Source organism: Lontra canadensis, unplaced genomic scaffold, assembly GCF_010015895.1.
Source record: "Lontra canadensis isolate GAN:19392208 unplaced genomic scaffold, GSC_riverotter_1.0 scaffold112, whole genome shotgun sequence".
NCBI classification, from domain to species: domain Eukaryota; kingdom Metazoa; phylum Chordata; class Mammalia; order Carnivora; family Mustelidae; genus Lontra; species Lontra canadensis.
The window spans coordinates 3,555,492-3,572,603 of record NW_022631106.1 but is presented as its reverse complement, the minus strand read 5'-3'; the positions used below and the strand labels follow the sequence as shown (position 1 = coordinate 3,572,603).

The following is a 17,112-nucleotide window of genomic DNA, read 5'->3' as shown; positions in this document are numbered from 1 at the left end:
CTTACTGCTGAATTTGTGACTAATGGACTACGGAGAGGAAGGGGAAAAGGATATGATCCCAAAGCATGTTTACAAGAGAAACAACAAAATACCCAATTCTCATTTCCTCCCTCTTCCCCTGGGAATGAAGTTGATTCCAGATTCCACATCAAGTTCCTGTGCAGATGTTGGAATGTTTCTTGCTCTTTTTGGCAGCCCTGGGCATATGATGGGTAGTGTTCATTCTTGGTGCAAGCGATATCTCACATGGATTAGGGAATTTCCATAACACTGACTTCCTTTTTAAAAATAACATTTACTGATGTTTTTCTGATTATAAAAGTATTACAGTCCCTTTATAGAAAGTGTAAAAATTAGGGAAGACTATAAAAAGAGGAAGATAAATACTGGCTATAGCCTCATTCTCCAGAGCTGTAGCCACACACATATAGTTTATCTGCACGCTTGCACACACATGCATATACATGTGACCAGCAGGAGCTAAGGGACTAATCACACAGTGATTTTGCCTTCATTTCCCACGGTCCTTTGAACCTGCTCATTGGGTGGTTCTTCCTTCACTCCTGAATGAGCACGTGAGCACAAAGTGTGACCTCTCTAGTCCTTGCATGATACAAAGCCCTGTTGTCACTCTTGATTTACTACACAGTATCAGTCTGATGCTTAGAATGTCCAGTTCTGTATAATATCAAAACTGAATTAGGTTTAAAGTGTAATCTTTTTTTTATCTCCTCCAGGACGGTTTCTTGCCTGTAAAGAACGAGACATTGGGGCTGCTTCCTCCTTCCCTATCCCTCCTCCCCAAAACATGCTGGGGAGTTTTACCCCTCTTTGAAGGAGGGGAGATAAAAATGGCTGGAAGGTTCCTACTGCTCAACTTCACACTTTGGGGGCCAGGCAGACTCTTGTTTCCTGGTCCCTTTGGTGGTTTCTTCAGAGCAGCCCGTGGGAATGTTCTAGTATGCATTCCTTGTGTTGGTGAATGACTCTTTCTGTAGCTTGACTGTCCATTCTGGGGGCCTTTTGCTGGACAGAGTCTGGGCTCTCCCACATGTCCGCTCTTTCTCACATGTAGACCACTTCTGGCCATAGGAACTACTCAGCCATTCTTGGTCTAAACAGCCTGTGGTTGTCCTGCCTGAAACCAGGGTGGTAGCAGCTCTCCTCTGCCTGTCCACTAAGTGCACTGGCCAGCCTGTCTATACTCTATTAGGAGTCCTATGCCATAGCCACTAACAACGGGGACCTCCCAAAGAGTTCAAGGGAATCTGTGCACCTTCTTCTGCTAGACCCGAGATGATTGAGTCACGCTCTGTCTCACATACCCTTCTCAAGTAAGAAGGTTGTCTTGCCACAAGAAATCCCCTTCGATCTCTTCTTCTCTCTATTTCATCGTGAGTGATTTGAGTTGCGGACTTATTAGGGTTTTAAGAAATCAATTTTAGCTAAATGCCGGAGTATACCAGTCCCCTGTAATGCGTGTCTCACAATTCACTTTGCTGTCTGATGTCTGTTGTGTTCATGTCTCATCCTGTTGTAAAGGTACTACGTAGATGAATGGATTGAAAGATTTATGTATGGATAGGTGGGCCAGAGGTGAATGGACAGGTGGATAGACAGAAAGACAACATGTAATATGGTAATTTTTATCATTTTTTCATCATAAGTATACTCTTTAATTCCTATTCCCCTTTTCCCCAGCCCCCTACCCACCTCCCATCTGATAGCCATCAGTTTGTTCTCTACAGTTAAGAGTCTGTTTCTTGTATTGTCTGTCTCTCTCTTTTTTCCTGTGCTTGTTTTGTTTCTTAAGTTTCACCTATGAGTGAAATCATATGGTATTTGTCTTTCTCTGACTGAGTCATTTTGCTTAGCATTATACGTTCTAGCTCCATCCAAGTCATTGCAAAGGGCAAGATTTCATTTTTTTTTAAATTAAAATATAATGTATTATTTGTTTCAGGGGTCACTGAAGAATATTCCATTATTAGGCTGCTCCCATAGCTTGGCTATTATAAATAATGCTGCAGTAAACATAGGGGTGCATATATCTTTTTAAATTCATGGGGTCTTTTTTGTTTTTGTTTTTTGGGTAAATACCTAGTAATGTGATTACTGGATCATAGGCTAGTTATATTTTTAACTTTCTGAGGAACCTCCATACTGTTTTCTGCAATGGCTGCACCAGTTTGCATTCCTACCCACAGTGCACCAGGGCTTCCTTTTCTCCACAACCTCGCCAATACTTGTTTCTTGTGTTGTTGATTTTGCAATATAGTATACTTTTTAACAACACTAAGCCTGGAATCCAGCTAATTAGGTTATAACCCTGGGCAAGTTATTTCATCTTTTTGTGCCTCAACATTATCAACTGTAAAATGAAACGATTCATAATGTTAATAACAGTACCTGCCTTATGAGATGCTTTTAAGAAATTAATGAGAGAACGCATATAAAAAGAATTGAGTGGTCCTGGAACATAGGAAACACTCAAGAAATAATTAACTTTCAGAATCACATATCCATTTACCTAAACTTAGAATATCATAAACATTTCACACTAAAATATCTTAAAATAAATGTTGTAAAACAGTTTCAAATACTCTTTGGATGTTCCAGAATTCATTTAACCATTTCCCTTATTGGAAATTTCAGTTGTTCATAATTTTTATCTATTCTACCATAAGTCTCCATCTGTATGTGGTAACTTCCTTAGGAGGGATTCTAGACCATTGTAACCAATACTCAGCTCTCATGGTAGTTCCCGATATATATATTTTTTAAGACTTTATCCACTTACTTAACAGACAGAGATCACAAGTAGGCAGAGAGAGGGAGGGAAGCAGGCTCCCCACTGAGTAGAGAGCCTGATGAGGGACTCGATCACAGGACCCTGGGGTCACGACCTGAGCCGAAGGCAGAGCCTTTAACCCACTGAGCCACCCAGGCTCCCCAGTTCCTCATATTCTTAATCAAATCCCTAATATATTTAACCTAGAAAATTTGTTAGTTAAGAACTATATTTAGCAGTTTACGGTGCACCTGGGTGGCTCAGTTGGTTAAGCCACTGCCTCTGGCTCAGGTTGTGATCCTGGAGTTCTGGGATCAAGTCCCACATCGGGCTTCCTGCTCAGCGGGGAGTCTGCTTCTCCCTCTGACCTTCTCCCTTCTCATGCTCTCACTCTCTCAAATAAATAAATAAAATCTTTTTTTTTTTTAAAGAACTATATTTAGTTGTTTCCACTTGCACTTATTGGATGATTAGGGAAGGTAAGCACTTTTGCATGTGTTTTGGTCATATGCATCTTGGGTGTATACATATTATCCCTGGACTACTTTCTATTGCAATATTGTTGTTTTCCCATTAATTTCTGTGAGTTGTCCATCTATTCAATATATACATTTCTTACTTATTACATTTTTTTGGAAATAATTATCTCAGTTGGTTTTTAAATTTAACTATGGTGTACCTGATCATAAAATGAAATCACGGAATTGTCTGGGGTTGGAATTACTCAATAAAATAAAATGTGCAGATTATTATACTGCCAGGCAACTAGGCAATTTCTTTCTGCTTCTCCCTCTAAAACACCAGATTATTTCCCAGGGCCTTGAATCTGAGCCTGCTGCATAGTTTATAATAATTCTTTTAGGTACCTACTATTTTACAGCTAGCATAGAGTGAAGGTGTTAAGTGATTTTCTTAAGAGGTGATGGAATTTTTAGAATCTGTGGTTGAAAGTAGGAATTTTTGGCTTCTAATTCTGCATTTTTAGACTTGCTGACTTTTTCTTTTATCATTTATTCTTCATTTGCACATTTTGGACCTCTTCCCTTAAGGAACCTCTCAATTTGGCCGCATAACCTTGGTGTTTAATTGTACAAGAATTGCCTTTCTTGTTCCTTCATTTTTCTTCCTCTATACCCGGGCTTGGGTGGCTTCCCGTAGGAAGAGCCTAGAACCAGGCAAGAGAAACATTACATGCCACTGTCAAACCCTGCTGCTTAGAAGTTAAGAAAAAAAGAAATAACCGGGGGGGGGGGGCGGTGCCTGGGTGGCTCAGTCAGTTAAGTGTCTGCCTTCAGCTCAGGTCATGATCTCAGGGTCTATGGGATAGACCCCTGAATCAGGTTCCCTGTTCAGAAGGGAATCTGCTTCTCCCTCTCTCTCTGCTCCTCCCCCACTCCTGCTCTCTCTCACACTCTCTCAAATAAATTTAAAAAGAAAAAAGGAAAAAAAAGAAAGAGGGATGTAACAAGAAACCAAGCAGAAGCAGAAGCTGAATGATTATGGAGGGAACTAGAGAAAAATAGTGGAAATCATTACTTGACTGCTTCAAACACCATGCCATCCATGCTCTATATTTTTCTAATTCCACCATGCTCCAGGATTTCCACTTTCAACAAGACATGCACTTGGATACCATGCATGTCATGAACATCTTCTAATTAGGAAACTGGAACAGTCTTCCATTTTTTTTTTAAATATAATGTGTCATAGATATAATGTCAGTGCTGACAAAACACATCAAAAACATATCTGGGAGATGAGAAGTTGAGTCAGAAGTAGCTATGTTATTCAATATTTTAATAGCATTTGCTACCGAAACCTTTAAAACAAAAAAATTAGGTAAAGAAGTAAATAATAAAAAGTGAAAATGACTATCACATTGGAAAGAGAGGAAAATAGTTAAATTATGGCAGCTCACATGCTGAACTCTTATGCAGCTATTTCTTGTTTTTAGAGAATTTTTAATGACAAGGGGAAATATTTATGGTACACTGTAGAGGGGAGAAAGTCAAAAGCAAAACTGTACACATGCTAATTGTGTGACACCAGTTGTTTCCTGTGCATACCCACAGAATCCATACACATATGGAGGCTTGGGAAAAAAAAAAAAAACTAGAGGGGCGCCTGGGTGGCTCAGTCTTTTAAGCATCTGCCTTCGGCTCAGATCACGATCCCAGGGTCCTGGGATCTGCCTGCATCAGGCTTCCTGCTCAGCAGGAAGTCTGCTCTCTCTGTCTCTCTGTCTCTCTCCCTCCCTCTTTCCCCCTGCTGCTCCCAACTGCTCATTCTCTCTCTCTCATTCAAATAAATAAATAAAATCTTTGAAAAGAATAAAAAGAAAAAGAAGGGGGGAAAAAGAAAGAAAAGAAAAGAAAAGAAAAACTGCAAAGGGGCACCTGGGTGGCCCAGTCAGTTAAGAGACTGACTTTTGGTTTCAGCTCAGGCCCTTATCAGGATCCTGAGATCTAGCCCTGTGATGGGCTCCATGCTCAGTGGGGAGTCTGCTTCTCTCCTTTTCCCTCTCCCTCTGCCTCTCCCCTCCCCCATGCATGTGCTCTCTCTTTAAAATAAATCTTAAAAAACTGGAAGGAACCACACTAAACCTCATTTAAACCACACTGAGGTTTAAATGGTAGTTCCCTCTGAATGGTATATTTTTGTCCCTATACATGTCTGATTTTTTCCAAATTTTATTTACACATATTTTCTTTATAATAAAAAAGGGGAAATACAACCTCATAAGAGGAGGAACTGTAAGTTTTATTTCTAAGTTTTCCAATTGCATATTTAAGTCTGTTTTATTCTTTTAGCTTGTGCATTTGGTTTTTCCTGATCTCGGCACCCGGAGGCTAGGCACGAGAGGAAGTGCCAGGTAGGTTTACCATTTTTGTTTTATTTGAAATGTTAGAATAAACAAACATTTTGAAAAATCACAAAATGGGTGACACAAAAATGCAAAACTAAACAAAATAGAAATAATAACGCTACCAAAGCGTTCCCATAATTCACATGGAATCCTACTGCCTGGAATAATTGGGTGATACTAGAACTAAATAATTAGTCTCTACTTTCTTAGTGATTTTATTAAAATATGAAAGTGTTTTCTTGTTTCAACACTTTAAGTGTTTAGACCTGTAGATGTCCATTGACATATTTAAATAATTACACACACAGAGTTATAGAACTGTTTTAATTATTCTTTGAACTAAAATTTCTAAGTCTTCACCTAATTAGCATATTTGAATTATTTTCCAGAGACCAGGTACCCAGACTCTATGTATTTTTAAAACAAAAGGAAATTCCAGTGTTATCAGGTGCATCATGGTGTAATTGTCACTCAATTACTATTGTTATTTCTTTTAAATCAAGAAAAATCAGGAGAAATCAGTTAGATCAGAAAATCAGTGAGAAGGGCTGGAAGCCAAATTAGGAAAAGGGCCTGCTACCCATGAGGGAATAAAGACAGCCGAAACGTTTGCCAAACTAAACATTGGGTAATAGTTCATTTGAAAAAATTTTGCTCTGCTGCTGTGAGCCTAGACTAGCAGCTGCATTTTCCCAGCTCAGCACAGTGCCCGGGCTGCAGAGCAGGAAGTGACTGCCTTCTTGGGTTTGTGAGAATCTGAGTCTAGTTCTCGGGAGAGGGAATGTGGGTGTCACTGCCCTTCGCTTTAAAAAGGTTCACAGCGGTGGCAGGAGGAGGCTTTCTCTGTCACATGTCTCTGAGATTGGAGTGTCTAAGCTGGGAAAGCAGAGTAGAGCATTTGTGATCCCATTTTAAAGCCAATGTGTATGAAATAGCATGAAACGGTCTACCTAACAGAGCTGATAAATGGCATTGTAGATAAAACTCAGATCTTTATTAGCTAGTTTATTCTGTGGCTTCTGTAAAGCATGTCAGTGGTTTGACATAATCTTAAGACAACCTTTATTTTTCAGGTATCATTATGATGGAATCTGTATCAAGAAAAGCTCTTTCTTCTATGCCCAGTATTGTTACCTTCTGGGTGAAAAAAGGTATCACAAGTTAGTATCTGTCATTTAAGTATTTTGGCCATAAGTCACAGTCTGATGAATATGAGAAGCATTCATATTTTAGTTGAATCTAACTGTGTTTTTGGCTGTTCTGCTACTAATCCTTCTTATGGATGGAAACATACACATCATTCAACATGGCTTTGACGTGGGCAGTGTATCAGACTCTGGCAACATCACTGGCCAGAGAAAGGCATTTCCAGTTCATTTTCTTGGATACTTTTCATTATAATTATCATCTCATTTGCCAAAACCATTTTTCATTCATTCCTCCCAACTTCTTGGTAAAATATGACAGAATTGGCCCCTTCTTTCTTAAAGCTTCCTATAGCTCTTAAGATTGCTTTATCCAGTTTCTTCCCAAGTGACCTCTTCTTGTCTCCTTATTGCTCCCCTCCCTTAAGTGCAGTCATCTTCCTGAGACTCAACCAACAGTGCTCTTCCTACCCCTTGGTCCCAAGATATTTCGTCCTTCTTTATCTTTCACTTATCACTGCATACCCGTGGATGACTTCCTCCTCCTAAGTTGTTTTCCATGGCCCTTTCTCTCCCACTTATTAGCCATTCCTCTCAGGATGTTTGCTGGATATTTTCATTTACATGACCCATTGGCTCTTCATATTTAGTATGTAGAAATCTACATTTTTAAAAAAGATTTTATTTATTTATTTGACAGACAGAGACCACAAGTAGGCAGAGAGGCAGAGAGCGGGGAAGGGGGGGAGCAGGCTCCCCGCTGAGCAGAGAGCCTGATGTGGGGCTAGATCCCAGGATCCTGAGATCATGACCTGAGCTGAAGGCAGAGGCTTAACCCACTGAGCCACCCGGGCACCCCAGAAATCTACATTTTTAATCTCCCTCCAAATCATCTCTGCCTCTTGACTTCCTTATTTCAATATATGCTACTAACAGATAGAATCTAAACAAAGTGTCGCCCCAAAGCCATCCCCAGCTAGATTGGGAAGGAGAGAGTCAGCCCAGAGATGGCTCCAAAGCCGCCATGGTCATTCTGATGAGTGCCTGAATCAAAAAAGAGGCAGATCTCAAAGACCTCTCCAAGGCAGGGTCTTCGGTTGGTTGACTCAGCCCAGCCTGCCCCACTGAAACCTCAAACTTAACCTCAAATAAAGTCATTATGTTCTTCTTCCAACCAGCTCTTCTGCTTCAATGTCTTATTCATCGATTAGTCACAGAGACGGAAAAATTACATCAACAAAAATAGGAAGTTAAGGAAGGGAAGAAATAGGAGACTTATTTCGGTTGAGGTTAGAACTGTCCTTGTGCAAATGTATTCTCTCGCTTGCTGACCCATACGCTCCTGAAAGGCTAGAGCCGACATCTCTTTGTTTGCCCTAGATCACCCAGCAGGCTGTTTAGAGAGTCCTGCAGCATGACCAGTCTGACACTCAGTAGCCGTGAGAGGCCATGAGTGTCCTGAGATCTCTGGGTCCATTTCACACAGAGATAGAGGATCTAGAACGGGTCTTTGTGGAGGGAAAAGAACTATGTTTTATCTTCAACAAGGAAGAGGAGGGCTGCCAGGAGACATAGATACAAACAAGGGTGACATTGGTTTATCCATAAGATAAGCACAGGACCAGGGCTCAACACATATTTAATAATTGATAAACGCTAAAGTCTTGGCCAGTTAAGCGAGTTTTTTTAAGTACTAAGATTTAAGGTAACTTCCTTACTGATTCCACATTTTTAGAAATACTAAATATATCTTAAAATACAGAAATATAATGATACACTATTGTTAATAATCTATGAAGCATACAGATGAAAATATCTTCTGCTTTATTGTATCTTTTATACAAGGACCTGTGTGACAAATTCCTCTAAAAAATCAGGTCTCAAAACAGGGGTGCCTGGGTGACTCAGTTGGTTAAGCTCAGGTCATGATGCCAGGGTCCTGGGATAGAGCCCCATATTGGGCTCCCTGCTCAGTGGTGAGTCTGTTTCTCCCTCTGCCCCTCCCCCTGCTTGTATGTTCTCTCTCTGTCTGTCAGATAAATAAATACAATCTTCAAAAAAAAATGTTTTTAAATTAGGTCTCAAAACAAAAAAAAAAAACCTTTATTTCTTTAGTGTTCAGGTAATAAAATCTATATAACTCATCCATTCATTTATTTGTTCATTCAACAAATATTTGAGTTCCTACAATAAGTCAGGCCCTGTTCTAGTTACTGGTGATTAAGCAGTAAACAAGACAAACAGGGCCTCCCCTCTCATCAGTTTTAGTGGGGAAGACGTAAAACAATAAAAACGGAACAATAGCAAAATTAATCTGAAAATGATAAAATGGAGTCATGGGAAGGTCTCTTTGAGAAGATGTATTTTGAGAGAAAGGTGAAAAAAACAGCCAGCCAAGTGAGGCTCTGGGAGGACAAGTATTCCAGGCAGAGGAAAGAGCAAGTGCAAAGGGCCCGAGGCAGGGATGAGTTCAAAAAAACAGCAAGGAAATCTGAAGGTGGAGTTTAGCGAATTAACAAAAGAGTGGGAGGAGTGGAATCTGAACATACAAGTAGGACCTCTTAAGTATTGGCAAGGAGGTTGGAATGTTATTCCGAGTGTGATAGGGAGCCACTGGAGAGTCTTAAGCTGGGAAGTGAAGCAATCTGATTTTTTAAAAATTTTTTAAAATTTGAGTATGCATGCCTATTATATTTGTTTCAACTGTGCAACACAGTGATTCAACAAGTCTATACATTCTGCTACACTCACCACAAGTGTAGCTCCCATCTGTCACTATCCAGGGCTATTACAATACGTCAACTATATTTCCTATGCTGAACCTTTTATCCATGTGACTCATTCATTCCATAACTGGAAGCCTGTACCTCCCACTCTCCTTCATCCATCGTGCCCATCCCTCACCCTCCTTTTCTCTAACAATCACCAGTTTGTGCTCTATTTGTAGCTCTGATTCAGCTTTTTGTTTGTTTATTCATTTGTTTTGTTTTTTAGATTCCACATGCAAGTGAAATCATATGGTATTTCTTTCTCTATCTGACTTACTTCACTTAGCATAATAACGCTTCATGTCCATCCATGTTGTGACAAATGACATGATCTCATCCTTTTTTATAGCTGAGTAATATTATCCATTGTGTATATATACCACATCTTCTTTATCTATTCATCTGTCAGTGGACACTTGGCTAGCTTCCATATCTTGGCTATGGTAAATACTGCTGCAATAAACATAGGAGTGCTTGTATCTCCTCAAATTATTGTTGTCCTTTTCTTTGTGTAAATACCCAGCACTGTAATTACTGGATCATATGGTGTTTCTGATTTGTGTTTTAAATGAAGATCCTCCCAGCAACCATGCTAAGACTGGACTGTGCAAGAACATGGGAGAGGAGGCAGAGTGACCAGCTAGGAGACTTTTACAGCAGCCTGGTAGAGCTGGCCCATTGAGATTTCTCACTGAAATAAATTTAATTCTCTCAAAGAGGCAGCATAGGGGCACCTGGTGGCTCAGTGGGTTAAGCCTCTGCCTTCAAAGAGGCAGCATAATACTCTGCAATATTATATATGGATAAGGGCAGAGACTCTGAGACAGCCTGCCTGGTTCTACCACTAGTAAGCTGTGTGATCTTAGGCAGGTCATTCAACCTCTCTGTGTCTCAGTTTCCTCATCTATTAATAAGAATAATAACAGTGGGGTGCCTGGGTGGCTCAGTCGGTTAAATGTCCAACTCTTGATTTGGGTTCAGGTCATGATCTCACGGTTGTGAGATTGAGCCCTGATTCACTCTCTCTCTCTCCCTCTGCCCCTCCCACCTATGTGTGCTCTCCCTAAAAAAAGAATGAAGAAAAAAAGAAATTTAAATAAGGAAAATAATATCTCTTCACAGGACTGTTGTGAGGATTAAATGAATTAATACAAGGAAAATGTTTGAAATAGCACCTGGCACACAGTAAGCACTTAATATGACTCTAAACATATTGCTCTTGACCTTGATGTATACGTTTTATCATATCTATCATTTTTTCCGTGGTATTATGTATATGGTTGTTATTTTGGTCATTGTATTTTTCAGTTCTATCATTCCTATTTGGTTCTTTGGTGTAACTTCTAGTTTTTTGTGGTTTTCCATTTTTCCAATTGTTTTAAGAGAATTTATAACTACTTGTTAGAGCATTTTTATAATGACTGCTTGAAAATCTTTGTCAGATAATTCCAACATCTAAATCATCTCAATATTGATGTCAGTTTGTTACCTTTTCTTATTCAAATTGTGGCTTACCTAATTCTTGTTATTAGGGGTGCTTTTCTTTTCCTTAGCTTCCTTTCTCCCTCCCTTCCTTCCTTCTTTCCTTTCTTCCTTTCTTCTTTCTCTATAATTGACATACAATGTCACATTAATTTCAGGCATACAACATAATGATTTGATGTTCTCATATGTTACAAAATGATCACCACAGTAAAACCTAGTTAATATTTTAATATTAATAACTTGGTAGTCACAAAATTTTTTCTTGTGATGAGGACTTAAGATCTACTCTCTTAGGGACCTCTAAATATGTACTATAATGTTATTAATATAGTCATCAAACTGTATATTATACCCCCAGGATTTATTTATTTTATAACTGGAGTCAAAAGGTACAATTTCCAATTATCCATCTCCCCCACCCGCTCTGGCAAACACCAGTCTGTTCTCTGTATCTATGAGCCTGGTTTTTTGCTTTTTTTGAGTGTTTTTGTTTGTTTGTTTGTTTGTTTGTTTTTTAGGTTCCAACTATAAGTGAGACCATGCAATATTTGTCTTTTTCTGCCTGACTTACCTCACTTAGCATAACATCCCCAAGGTGCATTCATGTTGTCGCAAATGGCAAGAGGTTATTCTCTTTTATGGCAGAATAGTATTCCATCATGAGGAATACACACACCACATTTTCTTTATCCACCCAAATGTCAATGTACATTTAGGTTGTCTCGTATCTTGTCTATTATAAGTAACACTGTGATGAACATAGGGGTGCAGATATCTTTTTGGGTTAGTGTTTTCATTTTCTTTGGATAAATACCCAGAAATGAAATTGCAAGATAATATGGTGGTTCTATATTTAGTTTTTTGAGTAAATTCCATATTGTTTTCCACAGTGGCTGCACCAATTTACATTCCTACCAACAGTGCACAAGGGTTTACTTTCCCTGCATCCTCAACAACACGTCTTTTTGGTATTAGCCATTTGACAGGTGTGAAGTGATTATCTCACTGTGGTTTGCTTGCATTTCCCTAATCGCTGCTGATGTTGAGTATCTTTTCATGTACCTGTTGGCCATCTGTATGTCTTCTTTGGAAAAATGACTACTCAGATCTTCTGCCCACTTGTAAACAGATTTTTTTTTTTGCTATGGAGTTGTATGTTTATATATTTTGAATATTAACCCTTTATTAGAAATACGATCTACAAATATTTTCTTCCATTAAGTAGGTTGCTTTTTATTTTGTTGATGGTTTTCTTTGCTGTGTAGAAGGTTTTTAGTTCCATGTAGTCCCACCTATTTATTTTTGCTTTTCTTGTCTTTGCTTTTGGTGTCAAATAAAAAAAAAATCATTGCTAAGACTGATGTCAAGTTGCTTACTACCTATGTTTTCTTCTAAGAGTTTTATGATTTAAGGTCTTACACTCAAGTCTTTAAACCATTTTGATTTCATTTTTGTAGCATAAGGAAGTTTTCTCTTTTGTTGCATATGGTTGTCCAGTTTCCCTAACATCATTTATTGAAAAGAACATTGTATATTCTTGGCTACTTTGTTGTAGTTAATTGACCATGTATGTGTGCGTTTTCTACTGGCCTTCTATTTTGTTCCATTGATCTACATATTTTTCTATTGTATCCTGAGCATTTGTGTTATGACATTATATTTTTGATCCTATTTAAATCTTCTCCTTTAGCAGGCAGTCACCCGGTTTAGGTGGAGCATATAGGTTCTGGCCTACTTTTGTGTACTCTTGTCCCAAAGACAGTTTAATTTTCAGAGCCTTTGCACCCTGTGCTGGTCTGCTTCATTCTTCTGACACTGGATGGACTTATGATCAGTTCCTTACTGGTGCTATCTATAGGAGCTGAACCTGCTTCCCTGGTCCACTTTCTGCGTGGAATGCAGACAGCCAGAGTGGCTGAGCCGGGGTTCTTTTATGGTTGGTGTCGGGCAGGGAGATACCAGGTTCTGCTGGCATTGTTCCTGTGGATAGCATGCCTACCCTCTGTGCTCTATTGAATTGGCTAAAGGATTCAGTATTGTCTATGCAGGTGCCCTGGATGTGGAGTTGGAGGGTGGGTCAGCTCACCACGATGTTGAGGCTGCCACTGTGGTCCGACTGGGTTGCCAGCCCATGCTCCAGAAGCCAGGTTAGCAGCCCACTCCAGGTTTCTGTGAAGCTTCCTTCTCCTAGTCCTTTGTTCAGGGAGTGCAGATTTTTCTTGGGATTTATGTCTATGCCTATTGACAGTTTGGGGCTACAGTTCTCCCCAATATCCAGGCCAGCTATGTATAGGACATAGAAAGAAAACCCAGGACATTCACCACACTGTGGCGAGAAGACTCTAGCAGTTCACCTTCTTCCTTCCAGGCTTCGGAGCCTTTTTATCACGACCCACTGTGAAAGTTCCAGGGTATTTATTTGTATTAGAGAGAGGCAGAAAGGAAAAATGAAACTACACTATCTTATTCCCTGTACATCATCCTAGCTGCCTCAGAAACCTTCTGAAAGTAGACCGTATATACATCATAAATTAATGTTACCGAAAGTTGGAATGCTTGATGATAGGACTGTGCCTAACAAATTAAAATGTGATGATGTAGGGACTTTGGGTTGGAAAAAGATGGCATAGATACATTTCTTTCTGCCTCTCCCTGCTAAATCCAACTGTAAACACTGGAAATAATGCAGGAAGCAAAGGAAAACTCTGAAAGGTGGTAAGAAGAAAATGAGCTGGTTGGGGACCCCAAGGACTGCACAACCCGCACAGTGATAGGGCACCCTGTATCTTCCCCCAATCACCCAGACCCACTGTTTCCCAACCCCCTCCCTAGCAAGACAAGGCATCTGGGTAGACTCATTTCTCCTCTAGTTCCTCTAATAATATTAAGCAAGGGGCATCAACAGGGAGTTCCACCAAAAATAAACAGCCAGAGAAAGCCTTCTCATTAATTGCTGGGTCTGAGACACCTTTTTTTCACCGAGAGATACACTAAAGAGTGTGAGCTAATCTGTCAAGGAGACTGAGCTATATATATAGCAAGTGGCCTAGTCCAGAAGCCTCTGTCCCCAGTGCACCCAGAGGCAGCTGGGGAGCACCAATGGAGGGAACCCTTGACCCACAGAGAGATCCCCCAGGCAGTCTTGGAAAAGCCCTCCTGCTCCCTCAGGCTGCACCATCTGGGAGGCTGGGTGGCACAAGATAATTCAGGCAAACCAAAATAATATATTCATACTTATGGCTAAATATACTACAGAGACATAGTAAAGATATACACTTGGAGCATAAGGGGAAAAGAGGCAGAGGTCTGGAGGAATCTATGTGCAGGCTTCCATATGCTCTTGCTCTCCCCTGAGGGCCACAAAGAGCACACTCCTCTGTGTAACAAAATTACAGCAGCACCTATATATGGGTCTGCTCAGGTAGGTCCATTAGGAGACTCCACACTCAAAAGTTTTTATTGGGGGCTGGTCATAAGGACATTCTTCCTAGCATGCACCAAAATGACAGTTTCCCAAAAAGAAAGTATGTTATTCTACATAAACTATATTGTTTGCACAAACAGTCTAGGCACAGGGAACTACTCTTATCAGTTAACTGTTGACTGGGAACACTCTGGGAACCAAGTTCCCAGACTCCAGCCAACGGCCAGTCTTAGCAGCAGGCCTTTCTAAGGAGAGCAGTCTCAATACCAATATGTTATCTCTTTTCTGCACAATTGTATGACCCTGTGTATATGTGAAGAAAACATTGAATTGCACTCTTTAAATGGGTGAATTGTATGGTATGTGAATTATCTCTCAGTGAAGTTGTTTTAAAAAAAAATCCCAGCAAGTTTTTTTTGTGGGCATAGACAAGCTTATTCTAAAAGTTCTATGGAAGGGCAAGGCCCTAAAATAGTTCAAACAGCCTTGACAAAGAAGATTAAGTGGGAGGAAACACTACTGTAATGTAGCTACAGTAATCAAGACTGCAGTGTGGTTTTGGTGGAGACACAGACACAGATCAATGGAACAGGGTAGAAAATCCAGAAATAGATCCACTCAAATATGCTCAACTGGCTTTTCACAAAGGTGCGAAAGTAATTCAATGGAAGGAGACTAGATTTTCAATAAATGCTGCTAGAAAAACTAGATATCCACATGCAGGGGGAAAAAAAAACCACTCACAACTAAGTTTCACAACTTACACAAAAATTAACTCAAAATGGATCATAGACTTACTTTTAAACCATAAAACATAAAAATATTAAACTTAAAAAAAATAGAAAATCTTGGGACCTAGGGTTAGGCAAAAATTCTGAGACTTGACAACAGAATAATAGTCCATAAAGGGAAAAGCTAATAAGTTGGACCTTATCAAAATTAAAAATTTTGTCCTGTGAAAGACTATGAAGCGGATGGAAAGACAATTTACAAATTGGGAGAAAGTATTTGAAGTTACCATATCTGTCAAAGGACTAGTACCTAGTATATAAAAGAATTCTCAGACCTCAGCAATAAAAAAAAAAAATCCATTTAGAAAATGGGCAAAAGACACAAATATTCATCTCACTGAAGAGGATATATGCACGTGGCAGATAAACACATAAAAGAATGATCAGCATCATTAATCATTATGGAAATGCAAATTAACATCACAATGGAATATCACTGCATACCTGTCAGACTGACTAAAATGAAAAAACAGCAACAACCACCAAGTGCTGATAAGGATTCACAGATGCTGCATCACTCATACACACATTGATGGTAGGAATGCCAAATAGTTTGGCAGGTTTTTTTCTTTTTTTAAGATTTATTTAAGAGAAAGAGAAAAGGCACAAGCAGGGGGAGCAGTAGAGGGAGCCCAATACAGGACTCAGTCCCAGGACCCTGGGACCCCTGAGCCAAAGGCAGATGCTTAACCACTGAGCCACCTGGGCAGCCCGGTTTGGCAGTTCTCATACAACTAAACATACAATTAACATTCAAACCATCAATTGTACTCTTGGACATTTATCCCACACAAATGAAAAATTACATCCACATAATAACCTGTACAGGGGTGCTACATGATTTCGGGTCAGGTCATGATCTCACAGTTGTGAGATGGAGTCCTTTGTCAGGCTCCATGCTCAGTGTGGAGTCTGCTGGGAGTCTCTCTCCTCTGTACTCCTCCTACTTGTGCTCTCTCTCTAAAATAAGAAATCTTTTTAAAAATAACAAAAAAATTAAAACCCACACATAGATGTTCATAACAGCTTTCTTTACAACAGCCAAAAATTGGAATCAGCCCTGATTTGCTTCACTGGGTGAATGGTTAAACAAACTCTGGTACAGCCATACCATGGAATATTACTCAACAACAAAGAGGAATAAACGATTGTTATAACAGCTTGGATAGATCTCTAAATGCTGAGTGAAAAAACTCCTGTCTCTAAAGATTCCGTATCTTTTGATTAAATAGAAAACATTTTGAAATGACAGTTTTTAAAATAGAGGACAACATTGGGGAAGGTACGTGCTATGGTGAGTGCTGCGAAATGTGTAAGCCTGATGATTCACAGACCTGTACCCCTGGGGCAAATAATACATTATATGTTAATAAAAATGACAAAAAATAATAAAATAAAGTAGAGGACAAGTTAGTGGTTGCCAGAGACCTGGAGGTGGAGAAGAAAGGGATGGCTCTGGTGATGGAGGGGCAAACAAGGATCCTTGTGATCATGAGTTCTCTATGTTGTCTGTGGTGGAATGGATACACAAATCTCTATGAGTGATAAAATTGTAGAGCACTAAAGACACACAAAAATGAGTTTAAGTAGAACTTGGGAAATTTGAGAAGGATCAGTGAATTGTATCAATGTCAGTATCCAGGTTGTGGTATTGTACTATAGTTCTGCAAAATGTTAGCATTGGGGGGAATTGGGCAGAGTGTAAAAGGAAGCTCTCCAAATCATCATATGCCAACCTACAGTTACATCAATTAAAAATTTCAATTTCAAATAATAAATGAGGCCTAATCCTACATGAAGACAGCTCCCATGAAGTCTCCCCACAGTGTTCCCCTGCCTATT

The 17,112-nt window shown here is 39.6% G+C and overlaps 1 protein-coding gene across 2 annotated transcripts in view; it reads left to right on the top strand.

The window, feature by feature from the left end:
• RFX8 (RFX family member 8, lacking RFX DNA binding domain) overlaps positions 1-17,112 on the top strand; it is a 62,972-nt gene that overhangs the window by 12,655 nt on the left and 33,205 nt on the right. For both annotated transcript variants that reach the window (XM_032840430.1, XM_032840431.1), the window contains exons 3-4: positions 5,602-5,663; positions 6,731-6,817. In XM_032840430.1, coding sequence (XP_032696321.1) covers positions 5,602-5,663; positions 6,731-6,817 — 149 coding nt within the window. The remainder of the gene's footprint in view (positions 1-5,601; positions 5,664-6,730; positions 6,818-17,112) is intronic.